The sequence below is a fragment of the Oryx dammah genome, unplaced genomic scaffold, assembly GCF_014754425.2.
Source record: "Oryx dammah isolate SB20612 unplaced genomic scaffold, SCBI_Odam_1.1 HiC_scaffold_2, whole genome shotgun sequence".
In the NCBI taxonomy this organism is placed as follows: domain Eukaryota; kingdom Metazoa; phylum Chordata; class Mammalia; order Artiodactyla; family Bovidae; genus Oryx; species Oryx dammah.
In genome coordinates, this window is record NW_024070186.1 from 176,249,396 (window position 1) to 176,267,737 (window position 18,342).

General features: G+C 37.6%; 1 protein-coding gene across 1 annotated transcript in view; it reads left to right on the forward strand.

Annotated features, from left to right (window-relative positions):
* LOC120882546 (ATP-binding cassette sub-family A member 3-like) overlaps positions 1-18,342 on the forward strand; it is a 229,630-nt gene that overhangs the window by 63,774 nt on the left and 147,514 nt on the right. The window contains exon 9 of the mRNA XM_040266561.1: positions 3,756-3,937. Within this exon, the coding sequence (XP_040122495.1) occupies positions 3,756-3,937 (182 nt within the window). The remainder of the gene's footprint in view (positions 1-3,755; positions 3,938-18,342) is intronic.

An 18,342-nucleotide genomic window follows, 5' to 3' on the forward strand; every position in this document is an offset into this window, starting at 1 on the left:
CGCAAAATATTTAAAGATGGACCGACTTTCCTTCTATGGAAAATGTAGGAAGTGTTTTGAAAGGCCATTGTCTTCAGAGGCTGTTGTTCAATGTATACACTTAAGATACAATATTATAGTGTTATAATAAGAAATCCTGTATTAAGATCAGTTCAAATTGGATTTCACAAGTTAGTAAATGCTTTTACAAATGCTTTGACAATGTAATAGAAAGTGCATCTTTTTACTTTCCATTTTTATGAAAAGTAATTATTTGATGTTTATACAGTTAAAAATTAAAAGCAGCCAAATATTAAACAACATATATATTAAAATTTGGGGTTGTAGTTTGTATTTTAAAATAAACAGCTTCCTATTGTTTGCTTCCAGCTCTAATAACAGCATAAAGAGAAGCACATTCAAAATACTGATTTACTTTGATAGCGAAGGATTGTTTTTTGAAGATTAATGAAAGTAGCTGCTGCTGCTAAGTCACGTCAGTCGTGGCCAACTGTGTGTGACCCCATAGACAGCAGCCCACCAGGCTCCTCTGTCCCTGGAATTCTCCAGGCAAGAATACTGTAGTGGGTTGCCATTTCCTTCTCCAATGCATGAAAGTGAAAAGTGAAAGTGAAGTCCCTTGGTCGTGCCCAACTCTTCGCTACACCATGGACTGTAGCCCACCAGGCTCCTCCATCCATGGGATTTTCCAGGCAAGAGTACTGGAGTCATTTCCTTCTCCAGTGAAAGTAGACATGACCCATTAAGTTGAAGTGTACTATTTAAAATACTCAACAGTTTACATAACATTTTAAAATATATTTTTATTATTTTATTTTTTCTCTACTGTCTCTTCCTTGTGGTGCATGGGCCTTCTCTAGTTGCAGAGCACAGGCTCTAGAGCATGGGGGCTTCAACAACTGTGGCAAGTGGGCTTAGTTCCTCCCCTCCACGCCCCACAAAACCAGTGTACCCTACGTAGTATGGCAGATTCTTAACTACTGGACCACCAGGAAAGTCTTAAAATATGTTTTTTAAAGAGCTAAACAGCTGTATTCACTGATAGCAATGCTATATCTACTTGATGATGACTTGAAACAAACCAAATGCCCATAAGGAAAAAAATGCTGTAGTTATTTTTATCTAAATTTACTTTTAGTCCATGGTCTGGTAGCATTTTCCTCTTAATACAGTACTCCTTTTCTATAAGGCAGTTCCTGGGAGCTAGACTGCTCTAGATAATGAGAGAGTTAAGGTAAAGAGTAATTGCTTGCAGTTTAAATAGATAGTAACTTTTTGCTCTGGCTTAGTGAGCTAGTCTAATCAGTTGTATCTAAAAATAGGCAATTCTTTAAAAGGTTCTAATTTCTTTATTATCTGCAATCTTTGGAAATTAATAGTATGAAACTATGAAATTAGCAAATGTATTGAAATCTGTGTACAAATTACTTCTAATTTCAAGCTCTCATGTGATAGTTTTTTTTTTAAGTGGCTCCCCCCCCTTTTTTTAAGTGGCTCCAAAGATAGTTATATACAAATTTTTTTTTAAAGGAAACTGCTCATTTTAAATTACATCTGCATCATACCTTAATTTCATGATAGTTTATTTAACAGGTCTTAGTCATGGACTTTTTCAAGATGAGGTTTTATATTTCCCTCCCATAGCTCCTGGTTGTCAGAGAACCCATGTTTTCCATTATTGAAGGAGTTTGGTCTTGCTGATGTTAGTGTTTGTCCAATATTTTCCCCCATCTTTATTTTTAGGAAGCATTTCCTCTGGTTTGCTCTCTTCATCTTCTTTAAAAGCTGCTGCTACTGAAGGGATTTATTGGAGCAAGAGCTGAAACAGCTTTGTTAGTTCAGGCATACTTGATACAAGTCTCATAAACAAGTTGATGCTTTCTTTCTCTGTTGTCTGACTACCAAATCCAAGCTTGTAGATCTTTATAAGCATTGTTGAGAAATGAAGTTTCTCCTTCAGCTCATTGCTTCTCAGCACTTCTCAACTGGCCCTTTGTCCCATTACTCCAGAGGCTTTAGCAACTGTGGGTTCTCAGGCTTTTCTCCCTCCTTCCTGCCCATCGTTTTCCCCACCACAACCATGCCAAGGACTCTAGCATTTCTTTTTGATTCCTTCTTATCCATCTCTCTACATTATCAGTCTATTCTTGCATGCTGTGTACTTTTTCCATTAAAGGCCTTATCATGTTAATCATGGTTTTAAATAATCCTGGTTTATTTATTTTTTAATTAATTAATTTTAACTGGAGACTAATTACTTTACAATATTGTAGTGTTTTTTTGCCATACATTGACATGAATCAGCCATGGGTGTACATGTGTTCCCCATCCTGAACCCCACTCCTAACCCTCCCCATCCCATCCCTCAGAGTCATCCCAGTGCACCTGCCCTGAGCACCCTGTCTCATGCATTGAACCTGGACTGGCGATCTGTTTCACATATGATTATATACATGTTTCAATGCTATAATAGACCTGGTTTAATATTTCCAACATTTTGCATATCAGAGTCTGATTCTGATGCTGCTTTAGTTTCTTCAAACTGTGGTGTTTTTTTCTCCCCCTTTAGTATGCAGTATAAATTTTTGTTAAAATATGTACATAAGGGTCTAGAGAAAAGGAAATATGGTGAATAGGATATTAGTGACATATTGGTAAGATGTAGTGGGGAGAGAAAGGATTCCATAGTACTATGATTGGGCTTTAGTCTTTCGATGAGCTTATGTTGCTGATATATGAAATCATCAGTGCTTCTCGGTTTTTTCCTCTTTAGAAGAGACAAGATGACTAGAGCAGGTTGGACTTTTCCTTCCCCTAGGTAGGTTATGCTCTGGTAAAATACTTTCTCATGAATCAGGCCTAATTAAGAATAGAATGCACCGGCACATTTCAAAATGGTTCCTTCTTCCCTTCTTCCATGATTCCTGGAAGCATGAGGAGAGTTTTCTCATATATTTGCCATGAGAAACTGATAAGGATCTTGGAGGTAAATTGAAAAAAACATGGATTCACAAGTTCCTTATGACTTGGACACCCCTGGACTTTTTAATTCTTTAGACTTGTCCTAGTAAGGCCCCAGCAGTTTGTTAATTATAGTTTAAGATTTTCTACTGTAGCACTGGATCTTTTAGAGATTCTGTTTAGAGTTTCTACTCCATTAAATTATATTCTCTGTATTTGCCTATCTGCCTCTCCAGTTTTAGGGACAGTGTGTTGCCCTGTGACCTCACTTATCTGATTGATCTAAGAAAAGTTATAGACTTTTCAGTTCAGCTTCCTACTTGTTAGGATGGAGTGGTGACTTCTAAGTTCTTTTTCCAAACCAGAAACTGGAAGCTGAACCTTATTTTTTTATACTGATGAATACCTTTCCAATTTTATATATCCTGATGGTTATTTTGATGGAAATCAGCATGAAAGAGAATGGAGAGATAGGACCACCATCTCAAGCAATAGGTCTGCTTATTGCTTTGACTCTTATGGACTTTGATAATTGCTTATTTTTGTTTCAGTCACCTACCAACATTTCAATCAACATGTTTGGCTCTAGGCAGAGACCCCTTTTGCTACTACTTCATTATCTTTTTGAGCAACCTAAAATCTAAAGTATCAGAAAGTAGTAAGTGGTATCTATAGCTAGAGAATATCAGTGCACTTTTCTTCATTGCTTAATTATAAAGTAGTTTATAATGATGAGTAGTTTTGTTTTAGTCACATTTGGGCACCTGAAGTAACTATTTCCTATTATATTTCAGAATATGGTGCTAAGTGGAATAACTTCTTGTCACGAGTGAGCCCAGATGATGAACTCACTCTTGCTCAGATTATGGGAATGCTTTTATTTGATGCCTTCTTATATGGCCTTCTGGCCTGGTATATAGATGCTGTCTTTCCAGGAAAGTATGGTGTGCCCAAGCCATGGTATTTCTTTATGCAGGTAAGTTCTAATTATTTCTGTTATTGAGAGAAACTCCAGTTCTTATATACTGAGTTTGTTGAAGAGTGAACATTATTTAATTTTAACACCATCCACACAGTTTTATGATACTAATACAGCTTTAATTCCTTCTCAACTAAAGCCGCTGTGAGTTAACTTTGTAACATATATAATAGAATTAAATGGTTTTCTATAAAAAATCTGTATCTGAAGGAATGTGTGGTAAGGTGCTTAGACCCTAGTAAGGAGATTATAAATTATGTCAGATGTCTGGTTACCATTATATGCTTTTTTTCTACTATTAGCCCTAATTACTTAGAATCAAAGCCATAGCCACTCGTGCTAAGAACTGACTCATTTGAAAAGGCCCTGATGTTGGGAATGATTGAAGGTGGGAGAAGGGGATGATAGAGGATGAGATGGTTGGATGGCATCACCGACTCAATGGACAAGAGTGTGAGTAAACTCCAGGAGTTGGTGATGGACAGGAAGCCTGGTGTACTGCAGTCCATGGGGTTGCAAAAAGTCATACACGACTGAGTGACTAAACTGAATTGAACTGAACTGAACGGAAAGCCATAGCAAAATGGGGGACATTTTTATCTGTCCTCCATTTTCAGTCCTCTTCTTTATCAGTCTGTGGTTTAAAGCAAGTGATTCTCAGAACACCTCTGCATGTTTTTCTTTTTTTAAAATTAAGTAATTTATTTAATTGGAGGATAATTACAATATTGTTGTGGTTTTGCCATATCAACATGAATCAGCCATGGGTACCCATGTGGTCCCCCACCCTGAACCCCACTCCCACCTCCCTCCCCACCCTATCCCTCTGGGTTGTCCCAGAGCACCAGCTTTGAATGCCCTGCTTCATGTATCTGCACTTTTAAAATTATTGAGCTCCCCAAGGAACTTCAGGGCCAATTATATCTATTAGTATTTATCATATTTAGAAATTAAAACTGAGAAATTTAGAAAATATTTATCAACTTATTAAATATATCACCGATAAACCCATTATATAGTGAACTATGTAACATTTTATTTTGGTGGAAAAAACTATTTTCAAAATTAAAAAAATTAGTGAGAATAGTGTCATGTTTTATATTTTTCAAGTATCTTTCATGTTTGCTTAATTGAAGATAACTGGATTCTCATTGGATAGTTAGTATATGACTCAGCATTCAATCTGTTGCATTATTGTTTTGTTTAAAATATTTGAAAAAAATGCAGCCTTACATAAGCAGGTAGTTTTTAAAAGTTGCATATTTTGGAAGCCTTAAGTTTATGTATGGTTGTTCACTAAAACTTAACTGATGATCATTTACTAGCAATTGATTAAAGTTTGGAATCTAAAAACATATTACTGAACATTTCTTAATCTGTTAAAAAATATCCATTAGTATATCTTTCAAATTAAATAAATATTTAACCAAGCATAAATTTGTCATAATTTATCCTGATTATTTGGAAAAGATTCATTCACTAATACATATCTTCTAAGTGATGACACATTTCTTTATTACATCATCAAAGGTTCACATTTATTAATATGAATATGATGTCATCAAGGTATTTTGCCAGAATGGGAAATATGTTACACAATAGTGGATAAAAATTTTTTAAAATTTTACTTTTCAGCAGAAACCTCAGTTTTTTTCATTGGTGACAAATATTGTCAGTACTTTTTCTTGAAATGAAGCACTGCTTTATTAATTTGTAAGTAAGAAAGATGTCTATTAGATATCCAAGTCTTGATTAACTATAATTTTCATGTCTATCATCCTCTCAAATAAAATTGCCTTTCTATTTTAAAAAGTGGCTAGTTGACCCCAAGACACAATTACAAATAATTTAGGGCTCCCATTATATTTTGATCTGCTACAGAAATGCATTGTGCGTATTTCTCCTTTCATTATAAAGAATAATAAAAATTCATATTCAAGGAGTAAGACTTAGAAAATTACTTTTACTCCTTCCTCAATGATGTAATAAAATGAAACAATTTGTTTTTACTGTGTTTGTCTAGTTGTGAAAAAATTACATTTAGTACAGTTTTATACTACTGTTTGATTTGTTTTAAGGCATCACAGTTTTTCTCAATATTGTTTTTACACCATCAATGAAAATATCAACAGTGTAAAAAGGGAAATAATGTATTTTATTTTTTATTTGTTTTACTTTTCATGGAGTTATGATTGATGTATAATATTACATAAATTTCAGATATAAAATAGTTTCACAGTTTTAGAAGTTATACTCCATTTATAGTTATAGAATATCGGTCTTATTCACTATGCTACATAATATATCTTGTAGATTGTTTTATAACCTAAAGGTGTGTGCCACTTATTTCCCTACCCCTATATTGCCCCTCTCCACTTCCTCTGCCCACTAGTAACCACTAGCTTGTTCTCTATATTTGTGAGTCTGCTTCTTTTATGTTATATTCACTGTTGCTGCTAAGTCGCTTCAGTCGAGTCCGACTCTGTGCAACCCCATAGACAGCAGCCCACCAGGCTCCACCATCCCTGGATTCTCCAGGCAAGAACACAGGAGTGGGTTGCCATTTCCTTCTCCAATGCAGGAAAGTGAAAAGTGAAAGTGAAGTCGCTCAGTCATGTCCGACTCTTTGAGACCCCATGGATTGCAGCCTACCAGGCTTCTCCATCCATGGGATTTTCCAGGCAAGCGTACTGGAGTGGGGTGCCACTGCCTTCTCTGGTTATATTCACTAGTTTGTTGTATTTTTTATATTCCACATATAAGTGATATCATACAGTGTTTATATTTTTCTTTCTGACTTGTTTCACTTTACATAGTGTCCTCCAAGTCCATTAGTGTTGATACAAATGACAAATTTTCATATTCATATATATGTACATATATAGGAATACTTTATCTATAATTTAGGGCTTCCCTGATAGCTCAGTTGGTAAAGAATCCGCCTGCAATGCAGGAGACCCCAGTTTGATTCCTGAGTTGGGAAGATTCCCTGGAAAAGGGATAGGCTACCGACTCCAGTGTTCTTGGGCTTCCCTTGTTGCTCAGTTGGTAAAGAATCTGCCTGCAATGCAGGAGAGCTGGGTTCAATCCCTGGGTTGGGAAGATCCCCTGGAGAAGGGAAAGGCTACCCACTCCACTATTCTGGCCTGGAGAATTCCATAGACAGTCCTTGGGGTCACAAGGAGTCGGACACAACTGAGCGACTTTCACTTCACTATCTGTACTTTATCCATAGTGTTCATGAATACTTAGGTTGTTTCCATATCTTGGTATTTGCAAATTATGCTGTTATGAACATTGGTGGGGGGTGCATGTATGTTTTTAAGTTAGTGCTTTTCTTTTGTGGGGATATATACGCAGGAGTGGAATGCTGGGTTGTATGTTAGTTGTATTTTTAGTTTTTGGAGAAACCTTTATAGTGTTTTCCATAGTGACCACACCAATTTACATTCCTACCAACAGAATAGGAGGGTTCCCTTTTCTCCACATCGTTACCAACATTTGTTATTTGTGTTCTTTTTGATGATAGCTATTCTGACAGATGTGGGGTGATATCTCATTGTGGTTCTGATTTGCATTTCCCTGATGATTAAAAATGTTGAACATCTTTTCATGTGCCTGTTGGCCATCTGTATATCTTGTATGAAAAACTGTGAATTCAGTTTTTCTGCCCATTTTTTATTTGGGCTACTTAGTCAAGGCTATGGTTTTTCCTGTGGTCATGTATGGATCTGAGAGTTGGACTGTGAAGAAGGCTGAGCACGGAAGAATTGATGCTTTTGAACTGTGGTGTTGGAGAAGACTCTTGAGAGTCCCTTGGACTGCAAGGAGATCCAACCAGTCCATTGTGAAGGAGATCAACCCTGGGATTTCTTTGGAAGGAATGATGCTGAAGCTGAAGCTCCAGTACTTTGGCCACCTCATGCGAAGAGTTGACTCATTGGAAAAAACTCTGATGCTGGGAGGGATTGGGGGCAGGAGGAGAAGGGGACAACAGAGGATGAGATGGCTGGATGGCATCACAGACTCGATGGACGTGAGTCTGAGTGAACTCTGGGAGATGGTGATGGACAGGGAGGCCTGGCGTGCTGCAATTCATGGGGTTGCAGAGAGTCGGACACGACTGAGTGACTGAACTGAACTGAACTGTTTTTCTGATGTTGAGTAATATGAGCTGGCTTTTTTTGGGGGGCTGGATATTAACCCTTTAGTAGTTACATCATTTGCAAGTATTTTCTCCCATTCAGTGGGTTGTCTTTTTGCCTTGTTGATAGTTTCCTTTGCTCTACAACATTTTTAAAGTGATTATGTCCCATTTTCTTACTGTTGCTTTTGTTACTTCTGCCTTGGGAAAGAGATCCAAAAAAATATTGTTATCATTTATGTCAGAGTGTTCTTCCTATGTTTTCTACTATGAGTTTTATGGTTTCCAGTCTTATATTTAGGTATTTAATTCATTTTGAGTTTCTTTTTGTATATGGTGTTAGGAAGCATTCTAATCTCATTTATTTTACATATAGCTCTCCAGTTTTCCCAGTACCACTTATTGAAGAGATTTCTCTCTAATCCAGTCCTTTTTTTCCCCCCATACATTTGCTCTTTTTATTTTTTAAAAAAATTTTATTTTTACTTTATTTTGCTTTACAATACTATATTGGTTTTGCCATACATTGACATGAATTAGCCACAGGTGTACATGAGTTCCCACTCCTGAACTCCCCTCTCGCCTCCCACCCCATATCATCTCTCTGGATCATCCCCGTGCACCAGCCCCAAGTATCCTGTATCCTGTATCGAACATAGACTGGTGATTCGTTTCTTACCCGATAGTATACAAGTTTCAATGATTCTCCCAAATCACCCCACCCTCTCCTTCTCCCTCAGAGTCCAAAAGTCCGTTCTATACATCTGTGTCTCTTTTGCTGTCTCGCATAGAGGGTTATCATTACCATCTTTCTAAATTCCATATATATGTGTTAGTATACTGTATTGGTGTTTTTCTTTCTGGCTTACTTCACTCTGTATAATTGGCTCCAGTTTCATCCACCTCATTAGAACTGATTCAAATGTATTCTTTTTAATGGCTGAGTAATACTCCATTGTGTATATGTACCACAGCTTGCTTATCCATTTATCTGCTGATGGACATCTAGGTTGTTTCCATGTCCTGGCTATTATAAACAGTGCTGCGATGAACATTGGGGTACACGCATCTCTTTCAATTCTGGTTTCCTCGGTGTGTATGCCCAGCAGTGGGATTGCTGGGTCATATGGCAGTTCTATTTGCAATTTTTTAGGGAATCGCCACACTGTTCTCCATAGTGGCTGTACTAGTTTGCATTCCCACCAACAGTGTAAGAGGGTTCCCTTTTCTCCACACCTTCTCCAGCATTTATTGCTTGTAGACTTTTGGATAGCAGCCATTCTGACTGGTGTGAAATGGTACCTCATTGTGGTTTTGATTTGCATTTCTCTGATAATGAGTGATGTTGAGCAGCTTTTCATGCGTTTGTTAGCCATCCGTATGTCTTCTTTGGAGAAATGTCTATTTAGTTCTTTGGCCCATTTTTTGATTGGGTTGTTTATTTTTCTGGAATTGAGCTGCATAAGTTGCTTGTATATTTTTGAGATTAGTTGTTTGTCAGTTGCTTCATTTGCTATTATTTTCTCCCATTCAGAAGGCTGCCTTTTCACCTTGCTTATAGTTTCCTTCGTTGTGCAGAGCTTTTAATTTTAATTAGACCCATTTGTTTATTTTTGCTTTTATTTTCAGTATTCTGGGAGGTGGATCATAGAGGACCCTACTGTGATTTATGTCGGAGAGTGTTTTGCTTATGTTCTCCTCTAGGATTTTTATAGTTTCTGGTCTTACATTTAGATTTTTAATCCATTTTGAGTTTATTTTTGTGTATGGTGTTCGAAAGTGATCTAGTTTCATTCTTTTACAAGTGGTTGACCAGTTTTCCCAGCACCACTTGTTAAAGAGATTGTCTTTACTCCATTGTATATTCTTGCCTCCTTTGTCGAAGATAAAGTGTCCATAGGTGTGTGGATTTATCTCTGGGCTTTCTATTTTGTTCCATTGATCTATATTTCTGTCTTTGTGCCAGTACCATACTGTCTTAATGACTGTGGCTTTGTAGTAGAGCCTGAAGTCAGGAAGGTTGATTCCTCCAGTTCCATTCTTCTTTCTCAAGATTGCTTTGGCTATTTGAGGTTTTTTGTATTTCCATATAAATCTTGAAATTATGTGTTCAAGTTCTGTGAAAAATACCGCTGGTAGCTTGATAGGGTTTGCATTGAATCTGTAGATTGCTTTGGGTAGTATACTCTTTTTCACTATATTGATTCTTCCAATCCATGAACATGGTATATTTCTCCATCTATTAGTGTCTTCTTTGATTTCTTTCATCAGTGTTTTATAGTTTTCTATATATAGGTCTTTAGTTTCTTTAGGTAGGTATATTCCTAAGTATTTTATTCTTTTCGTTGCAATGGTGAATGGAATTGTTTCCTTAATTTCTTTTTCTATTTTCTCATTATTAGTGCATAGGAATGCGAGGGATTTCTGTGAGTTGGTTTTATATCCTGCAACTTTACTATATTCATTGATTAGCTCTAGTAATTTTTTGGTGGAGTCTTTAGGATTTTCTATGTAGAGGATCATGTCATCTGCAAACAGTGAGAGTTTTACTTCTTCTTTTCCAATTTGGTTTCCTTTTATTTCTTTTTCTGCTCTGATTCCTGTGGCCAAAACTTCCAGAACTATGTTGAATAGTAGTGGTGAAAGTGGGCACGCTTGTCTTGTTCCTGACTTTAGGGGAAATGCTTTCAATATTTCAGCATTGAGGATAATGTTTGGTGTGGGTTTGTCATATATAGCTTTTATTATGTTGAGGTATGTTCCTTCTATTCCTGCTTTCTGGAGAGTTTTTATCATAAATGGATGTTGAATTTTGTCAAAGGCCTTCTCTGCATCTATTGAGATAATCATATGGCTTTTATTTTTCAATTTGTTAATGTGATGAATTATATTGATTGATTTGCGGATATTGAAGAATCCTTGCATCCCTGGGATAAAGCCCACTTGGTCATGGTGTATGATCTTTTTAATGTGTTGTTGGGTTCTGATTGCTAGAATTTTGTTAAGGATTTTTGCATCTATGTTCATCAGTGATATTGGCCTGTAGTTTTCTTTTTTTGCGGCATCATTGTCAGGTTTTGGTATTAGTGTGATGGTGGCCTCATAGAATGAGTTTGGAAGTTTACCTTCCCCTGCAATTTTCTAGAAGAGTTTGAGTAGGATAGGTGTTAGCTCTTCTCGAAATTTTTGGTAGAATTCAGCTGTGAAGCCGTCTGGACCTGGGCTTTTGTTTGCTGGAAGATTTCTGATATCAGTTTCAATTTCCGTGCTTGTGATGGGTCTGTTAAGATTTTCTATTTCTTCCTGGTTCAGTTTTGGAAAGTTGTACTTTTCTAAGAATTTGTCCATTTCGTTGTCCATTTTATTGGCATATAGTTGCTGATAGTAGTCTCTTATGATCCTTTGTATTTCTGTGTTGTCTGTTGTGATCGCTCCATTTTCATTTCTAATTTTATTGATTTGATTTTTCTCCCTTTGTTTCTTGATGAGTCTGGCTAATGGTTTGTCAATTTTATTTATCCTTTCAATGAACCAGCTTTTGGCTTTGTTGATTTTTGCTATGGTCTCTTTTGTTTCTTTTGCGTTTATTTCTGCCCTAATTTTTCCCCCCATGGTGTATAATTGTTTTTTGTTTTTTTTTTTTTTACTTTATTTTACTTTACAATACTGTATTGGTTTTGCCATACATTGACATGAATCCACCACGGGTGTATACAAGCTCCCAATCCTGAATCCCCCTCCCACCTCCCACCCCATATCATCTCTCTGGACAGGATATTTCTGCCCTAATTTTTAAGATTTCTTTCCTTCTATTAGCTCTGGGGTTCTCCATTTCTTCCTTTTCTAGTTGCTTTAGGTGTAGAGTTAGGTTATTTATTTGACTTTTTTCTTGTTTCTTGAGGTATGCCTGTATTGCTATGAACTTTCCTCTTAGCACTGCTTTTATAGTGTCCCACAGGTTTGGGGTTGTTGTGTTTTCATTTTCATTCATTTCTATACATATTTTGATTTCTTTTTTGATTTCTTCTGTGATTTATTGTTTATTCAGAAACGTGTTGTTCAGCCTCCATATGTTGGAATTTTTAATAGTTTTTCTCCTATAATTGAGATCTAATCTTAATGCATTATGGTCAGAAAAGATGCTTGGAATGATTTCGATTTTTTTGAATTTATCAAGGTTAGATTTATGGCCCAGGATGTGATCTATCCTGGAGAAGGTTCCGTGAGCACTTGAGAAAAAGGTGAAATTGATTGTTTTGGGGTGAAATGTCCTATAGATATCAATTAGGTCTAACTGGTCTATTGTATCATTTAAAGTTTGTGTTTCTTTGTTAATTTTCTGTTTAGTTGATCTGTCCATAGATGTGAGTGGGATATTAAAGTCTCCCACTATTATTGTGTTACTGTTAATTTCCCCTTTCATACTTGTTAGCATTTGTCTTACCTATTGTGGTGCTCCTATGTTGGGTGCATATATATTTACAATTGTTATATCTTCTTCTTGGATTGATCCTTTGATCATTATGTAGTGGCCTTCTTTGTCTCTTTTCACAGCCTTTGTGTTAAAGTCTATTTTATTGGATGTGAGTATTGCTACTCCTGCTTTCTTTTGGTCTCTATTTGCGTGGGATATCTTTTTCCAGCCCTTCACTTTCAGTCTGTACGTGTCCCTTGTTTTGAGGTGGGTCTCTTGTAGGCAGCATTTATAGGGATCTTGTTTTTTTATCCATTCAGCCAGTCTTTGTGTTTTGGTTGGGGCATTCAACCCATTTACATTTAAGGGAATTATTGATAAGTATGATCCCATTGCCATTTACTTTATTGTTTTGGGTTTGGGTTTATACGCCCTTTTTGTGTTTCCTGTCTAGAGAATATCCTTCAGCATTTGTTGGAGAGCTGGTTTGGTGGTGCTGAATTCTCTCTGCTTTTGCTTGTCTGTAAAGCTTTTGATTTCTCCTTCATATTTGAATGAGATCCTTGCTGGGTACAGTAATCTGGGCTGTAGGTTATTTTCTTTCATCACTTTAAGTATGTCTTGCTATTCCCTCCTGGCCTGAAGCGTTTCTATTGAGAGATCTGCAGTTATCCTTATGGGAATCCCCTTGTGTGTAATTTGTTGTTTTTCCCTTGCTGCTTTTAATATTTGTTCTTTGTGTTTGATCTTTGTTTATTTGATTAACATGTGTCTTGGGGTGTTTTGCCTTGGGTTTATCCTGTTTGGAACTCTCTGGGTTTCTTGGACTTGGGTGATTATTTCCTTCCCCGTTTTAGGGAAGTTTTCACCTATTATCTCCTCAAGTATTTTCTCATGGTATTTCTTTTTGTCTTCTTCTTCTGGGACTCCTATAATTCGAATGTTGGAGCATTTCATATTGTCCTAGAGGTCTCTGAGATTGTCAGCATTTCTTTTAATTCATTTTTCTTTTTTCCTCTCTGATTCATTTATTTCTACCATTCTATCTTCTATTTCACTAATCCTATCTTCCGCCTCTGTTATTCTACTATTTGTTGCCTCCAGAGTGTTTCTGATCTCATTTATTGCATTATTCATTATATATTGACTCTTTTTTATTTCTTCTAGGTCCTTGTTAAACCTTTCTTGCATCTTCTCAATCCTTGTCTCCAGGCTATTTATCTGTGATTCCATTTTGATTTCAAGATTTTGGATCATTTTCACTATCATTATTCGGAATTCTTTCTCAGGTAGATTCCCTATCTCTTCCTCTTTTGTTTGGTTTGGTGGGCATTTCTCCTGTTCCTTTACCTGCTGGGTATTCCTCTGTCTCTTCATCTTGGTTATATTGCTGCATTTGGGGTGACCTTTCTGTATTCTGGGAATTTGTGGAGTTCTCTTTATTATGGAGTTTCCTCACTGTGGGTGGGGTTGTATCAGTGGCTTGTCAAGGTTTCTTGGTTAGGGAAGCTTGAGTCAGAGTTCTGGTGGGTAGAGCTGGATTTCTTCTCTCTGGAGTGCAATGAAGTGTCCAGTAATGAGTTATGAGACGTCTATGGTTTTGGAGTAACTTGAGCTGCCTGTATATTGAAGCTCAGGGGTATGTTCCTGTGTTGCTGGAGAATTTTCCTGGTATGTCTTGCTCTGGAACTTGTTAGCCCTTGGGTAGTGCTTGGTTTCAGTGTAGTCATGGAGGCATTTGATGAGCTTCTATCGATTAATGTTCCCTGGATTCAGGAGTTCTCTGATGTTCTCAGGATTTGGGCTTAAGCCTCCTGTTTCTGGTTTTTGGTTTTATTTTTACAGTAGACTCAAGACTTCTCCATCCATACGGCACCAATGATAAAAAAATCTAGGTTAAAGATGAAAAGTTTCTCCACACTGGGGACACCCAGAGAGGTTCACTGAGTTACACGGAGAAGAGAAGAGGGAGAGGGTAGTTAGAGGTGACTGGAATGAGATGAGGTGGGATCAAAAGAGGAGAGGGCAAGCTAGCCAGTAATCACTTCCTTATGTATGCTCCTCAGTCTGGACTGCTCAGAGATGTTCACGGAGTTATACAGGGAAGAGGAGAGGGAGGAAGTAGACAGAGGTGGCCAGGAGGATAAAAGAGGGAAATGAAAAGGAGAGAGACAGATCCAGTCAGTAACCAGTTCCCTATGTGTTCTCCATCATCTGGAACACACATATATTCACAGAGTTTGGTAGCAAAGAGAAGGGGGAGGGAAGAGACAGAGACAACCTGGTGGAGAAAAAGGAGAGTCCAAAGAGGAGAGAGTGGTCAAGCCAGTAATCTGGCTCTCAGGTAAAATTGGGTACTGAAGATTGGGTTTTTAAATGTACAAAATTGACAACAAATACCAAAAAGCAAAGATTAAAAATCTAGAGTAGAGGTTGGATTTTCAAAAATACAATATTAAGGAAAAGAAGAAGAACAAGAAGAAAAAAAAAGTCACGAGAATTATTAAAAAACAACAACAACAACCACAGGAAAAAAATATATATGGTGTTTGCTTTAAAAATAGGCTGGCTCTTTTTTTTTTTTCTGAAAAGTGATAGTAGGTTATAAAAACTAAAATTAAAGGAGAAATAGAGGACTTAAAATTTTTAAAAAGTTAAAAAATGGAGAAGAAAAAGAAAAGAAAATACAATCAAACAACAACATCAAAAAAGAAAAAAAAAGAGAATGGTCGTAAAAATAGTAAAGATATTTCTTGGACTTTCTCTGGTGTTGTGGGCAGTGTGGGGTCACTCCAAGGCCGTTCCCTCAGTTTAGCTTCTTCTGTTTGCCGGTCTCTTCAGTGTCTGATTTCCACCCTGAAGCAAAGGGGGCGGTGGTGGATACTTTTATTTATTTATTTTGGCTCATTTGTTCAGTCGTGCTGTGGGGAGGGAGGGATGCTGCAAACAAATAACACTGAAATGTGCTCATAGTGTCTCAGCCACGCTGGGCATGCCCCTGTACACGGCGCACCCCACTCAGGCTCTACGTTGCTCCCCTGGGAACCGTCTGAGGCCGGCCCTAGGCTGCATGCACCTCCCTGGTCTAAGCCGCTCAGGCTCGGCTTTCAGGTAGCCCTCAGAGGCGCAGATTCGTTTGAGCCTGCGTTTTGTGCCCTTCCCAGGACCGAGTGGCTCAGGTGTTTGGCGAGCGCAGTTGCTGCAACTTATCGCCTTTCCCTGCTGCTCAGTTTTCTGGGTGTACCACTGGCGCCCCTTGTCAGGAAGATGGTGACTGTCCAGAACCCCAAGAAGTCTTAGTTAGCAAAGCAGCCTGCTTGAAGTTTGGTAGGTAAAGTCTCTCCGGAGCTGCAATTACCCCCTTCCAACCCTTACAGCTCTGGCTGGCTGTCATGGGCTGGGGATGGTCTGCAGCCGGCTATCTCTGTTCCGTCCTTTGTTCTGTGCATGGTCCTGGCGGTGTCTTATGTTAGAGCTTTTCACGTGATAGCTATCCCACAGTCTGGTATGCTAGCCCAAGTCAGTTCACTCTGGTTACATTCGGGGCATTCCGGCCCAATTCTTAAAAAGCATTGCAGCCCGCGCCTGCCTGCCCAGCCCCCACTTGCCAGTGGCAGATGCAGGCGTCTGCACCGCTTCTCCGCTGGGGGAGTTACCATTGGGCTCATAATCTGTTGGTTTTAATTATTTATTTATTTTTCTTCCCTGTTATGTTGCCCTCTGTGCTTCCAAGGCTTGCCACAGACTCTGCAGTGAGAGTGTTTCCTGGTGTTTGGAAACTTCTCTCTTTTTAAGATTCCCTTCCCAGGACGGGACTCCCTTCCCAGGACAGAGCTCCCTCCCTACCTCCTTTGTCTCTTTTTTCATCTTTTATATTTTTCCTACCTGTTTTTGAAGACAATGATCTGCTTTTCTGGGTGCCTGGTGTCCTCTGCCAGCATTCAGAAGTTGTTTTGGAGAATTTACTCAGCATTGAAATGTTCTTTTGATGAATTTGTGGGGGAGAAAGTGGTCTCCCCATCCTATTCCTCCACCATCTTAGGACCGCCCCCCTCTAATCCAGTCTTAACCTCCTTTGTCATAGATTAATTGACCATAACTGTGTGGGTTTATTCCTAGGCTCTCTATTCTGTTTGATTGATTTATACAGCTGTTTTTGTGCCAGTACTATACTGTCTTGATAACTGTAGTTTCATGGCATAGTCTAAAGTGAGGGAATATGATAGTTCTAGCTCTATTCTTTCTCAAACTGTATTGGCTCTTTGCGGTTTTGGTGTTTCTATACAGATTTGAAATTTATTGTTCTAGTTCTGTGAAAAATGTCATTGGTATTTTGATAGAGATTCCATTGGATCTGTACTTTACCCTGGGGAGTATGGTCATTTTAAAAATATTAATTCTTCTAACTCATGAACAAAGGATGTCTCTCCATTTATTTGTGTTGTCTTTAATTTTTTAATGGTATATTACAGTTTTATTAGGATAGATCTTTTACCTCCTTACATAGGTTTATTCCTAGGTATTTTATTATCTTTGATGCAGTTGTAAATGGGTTGATTTTCTTAATTTACTTTTCTGAGTATTGATTGCAACAAGTTTCTATATGCTAATTTTGTATCAGGCAACTTTACATAATTTATTAATGAACCTTAGTAGCTTTCTGATAGCAACTTTAGGATTTTCTATGTATAGTATATAATCTGAAAATAGTTTTCTTTCTTTTCCTTTCTTTTTATTCTCTGATTTCTGTGGTTAGGACTTTCAATACTATGTAGAATAAAAGTGGTTATGGTGGAATCCTTGTCTTGTTCCTGCTTTCAGCTTTTCATTGTTGAGTATGATGTCAGCTTTTTATATATGGCCTGGATTATTGTTGAGATATGTTGCCTCTATACTCATTTTCTAGAGAGTTTTTTTTTAAATAATAAATGGAATTCTAATTTTGTCAAAATATTTTCTCCATTTATTGAGATTATATTTTTCCTTTTTTAGTTTGTTAATGGAGTGTACCATATTGATTCATATGTGGAAATAGAACCATACCTATGTCCCTAGGATAAATCCCACTTGATCATTGTGTGTGATCTTTTAAATGTATGGTTAGCTTCAGGGTCTGGGAGGATGGGAAATTGAGGAGGTGGTGGCTAAAACCATCAACTAGATAGAGATAATGTTGTTGTTCAGTTGCTTAGTCCTATCTGACTCTTTGTGACACCATGCAGCACACCAGTTTGCTCAAATTCATGTCCATTGAGTTGGTGATGCCATCTAACCATCTCATCCTCTACTTCCCCCTTCTTTTGCCTGGAACCTTTTTCAGCATCAGAGTCTTTTCTAATGAGTTGGCTCTTTGCATCAGGTGGCCAAAGAATTGGAGCTTCAGCTTCAGCAACATTGGGTGCATAGATGTTTAAAATTATTACATCTTCTTCGATCGATTCCTTGATCACTATGCAGAGTCTCTTTTGTGTGATAAAAGGTCATTACTCTGGCTTTCTTTTGATACCTATTTGCATGGAGCACCTTTTTTCTATTCCTTCACTTTCAGCCTATGTGTGTGTCTACATCTGAAGCGAGTCTTATAAGAAGATATACAGGTCTTGTTCCATGTTCGTGTTACCATTCAGCCACTCTATGTCTTTTGGTTAGAGCATCTAGTCTATTTACATTTAAGGTAATTATTGATATGTATGTTCCTATTGCTATTTTGTTAATGTTTTGGGTTTGTTTTTGAAGTTCTTTTCTTCTTTTTTTCCTTTCTTCTTTTATGATAGATTTTTGGTTTGTGGTTACTATGAGGTTACCATCTGCTACTGCTGCTGTTGCTAAGTCACTTCAGTCGTG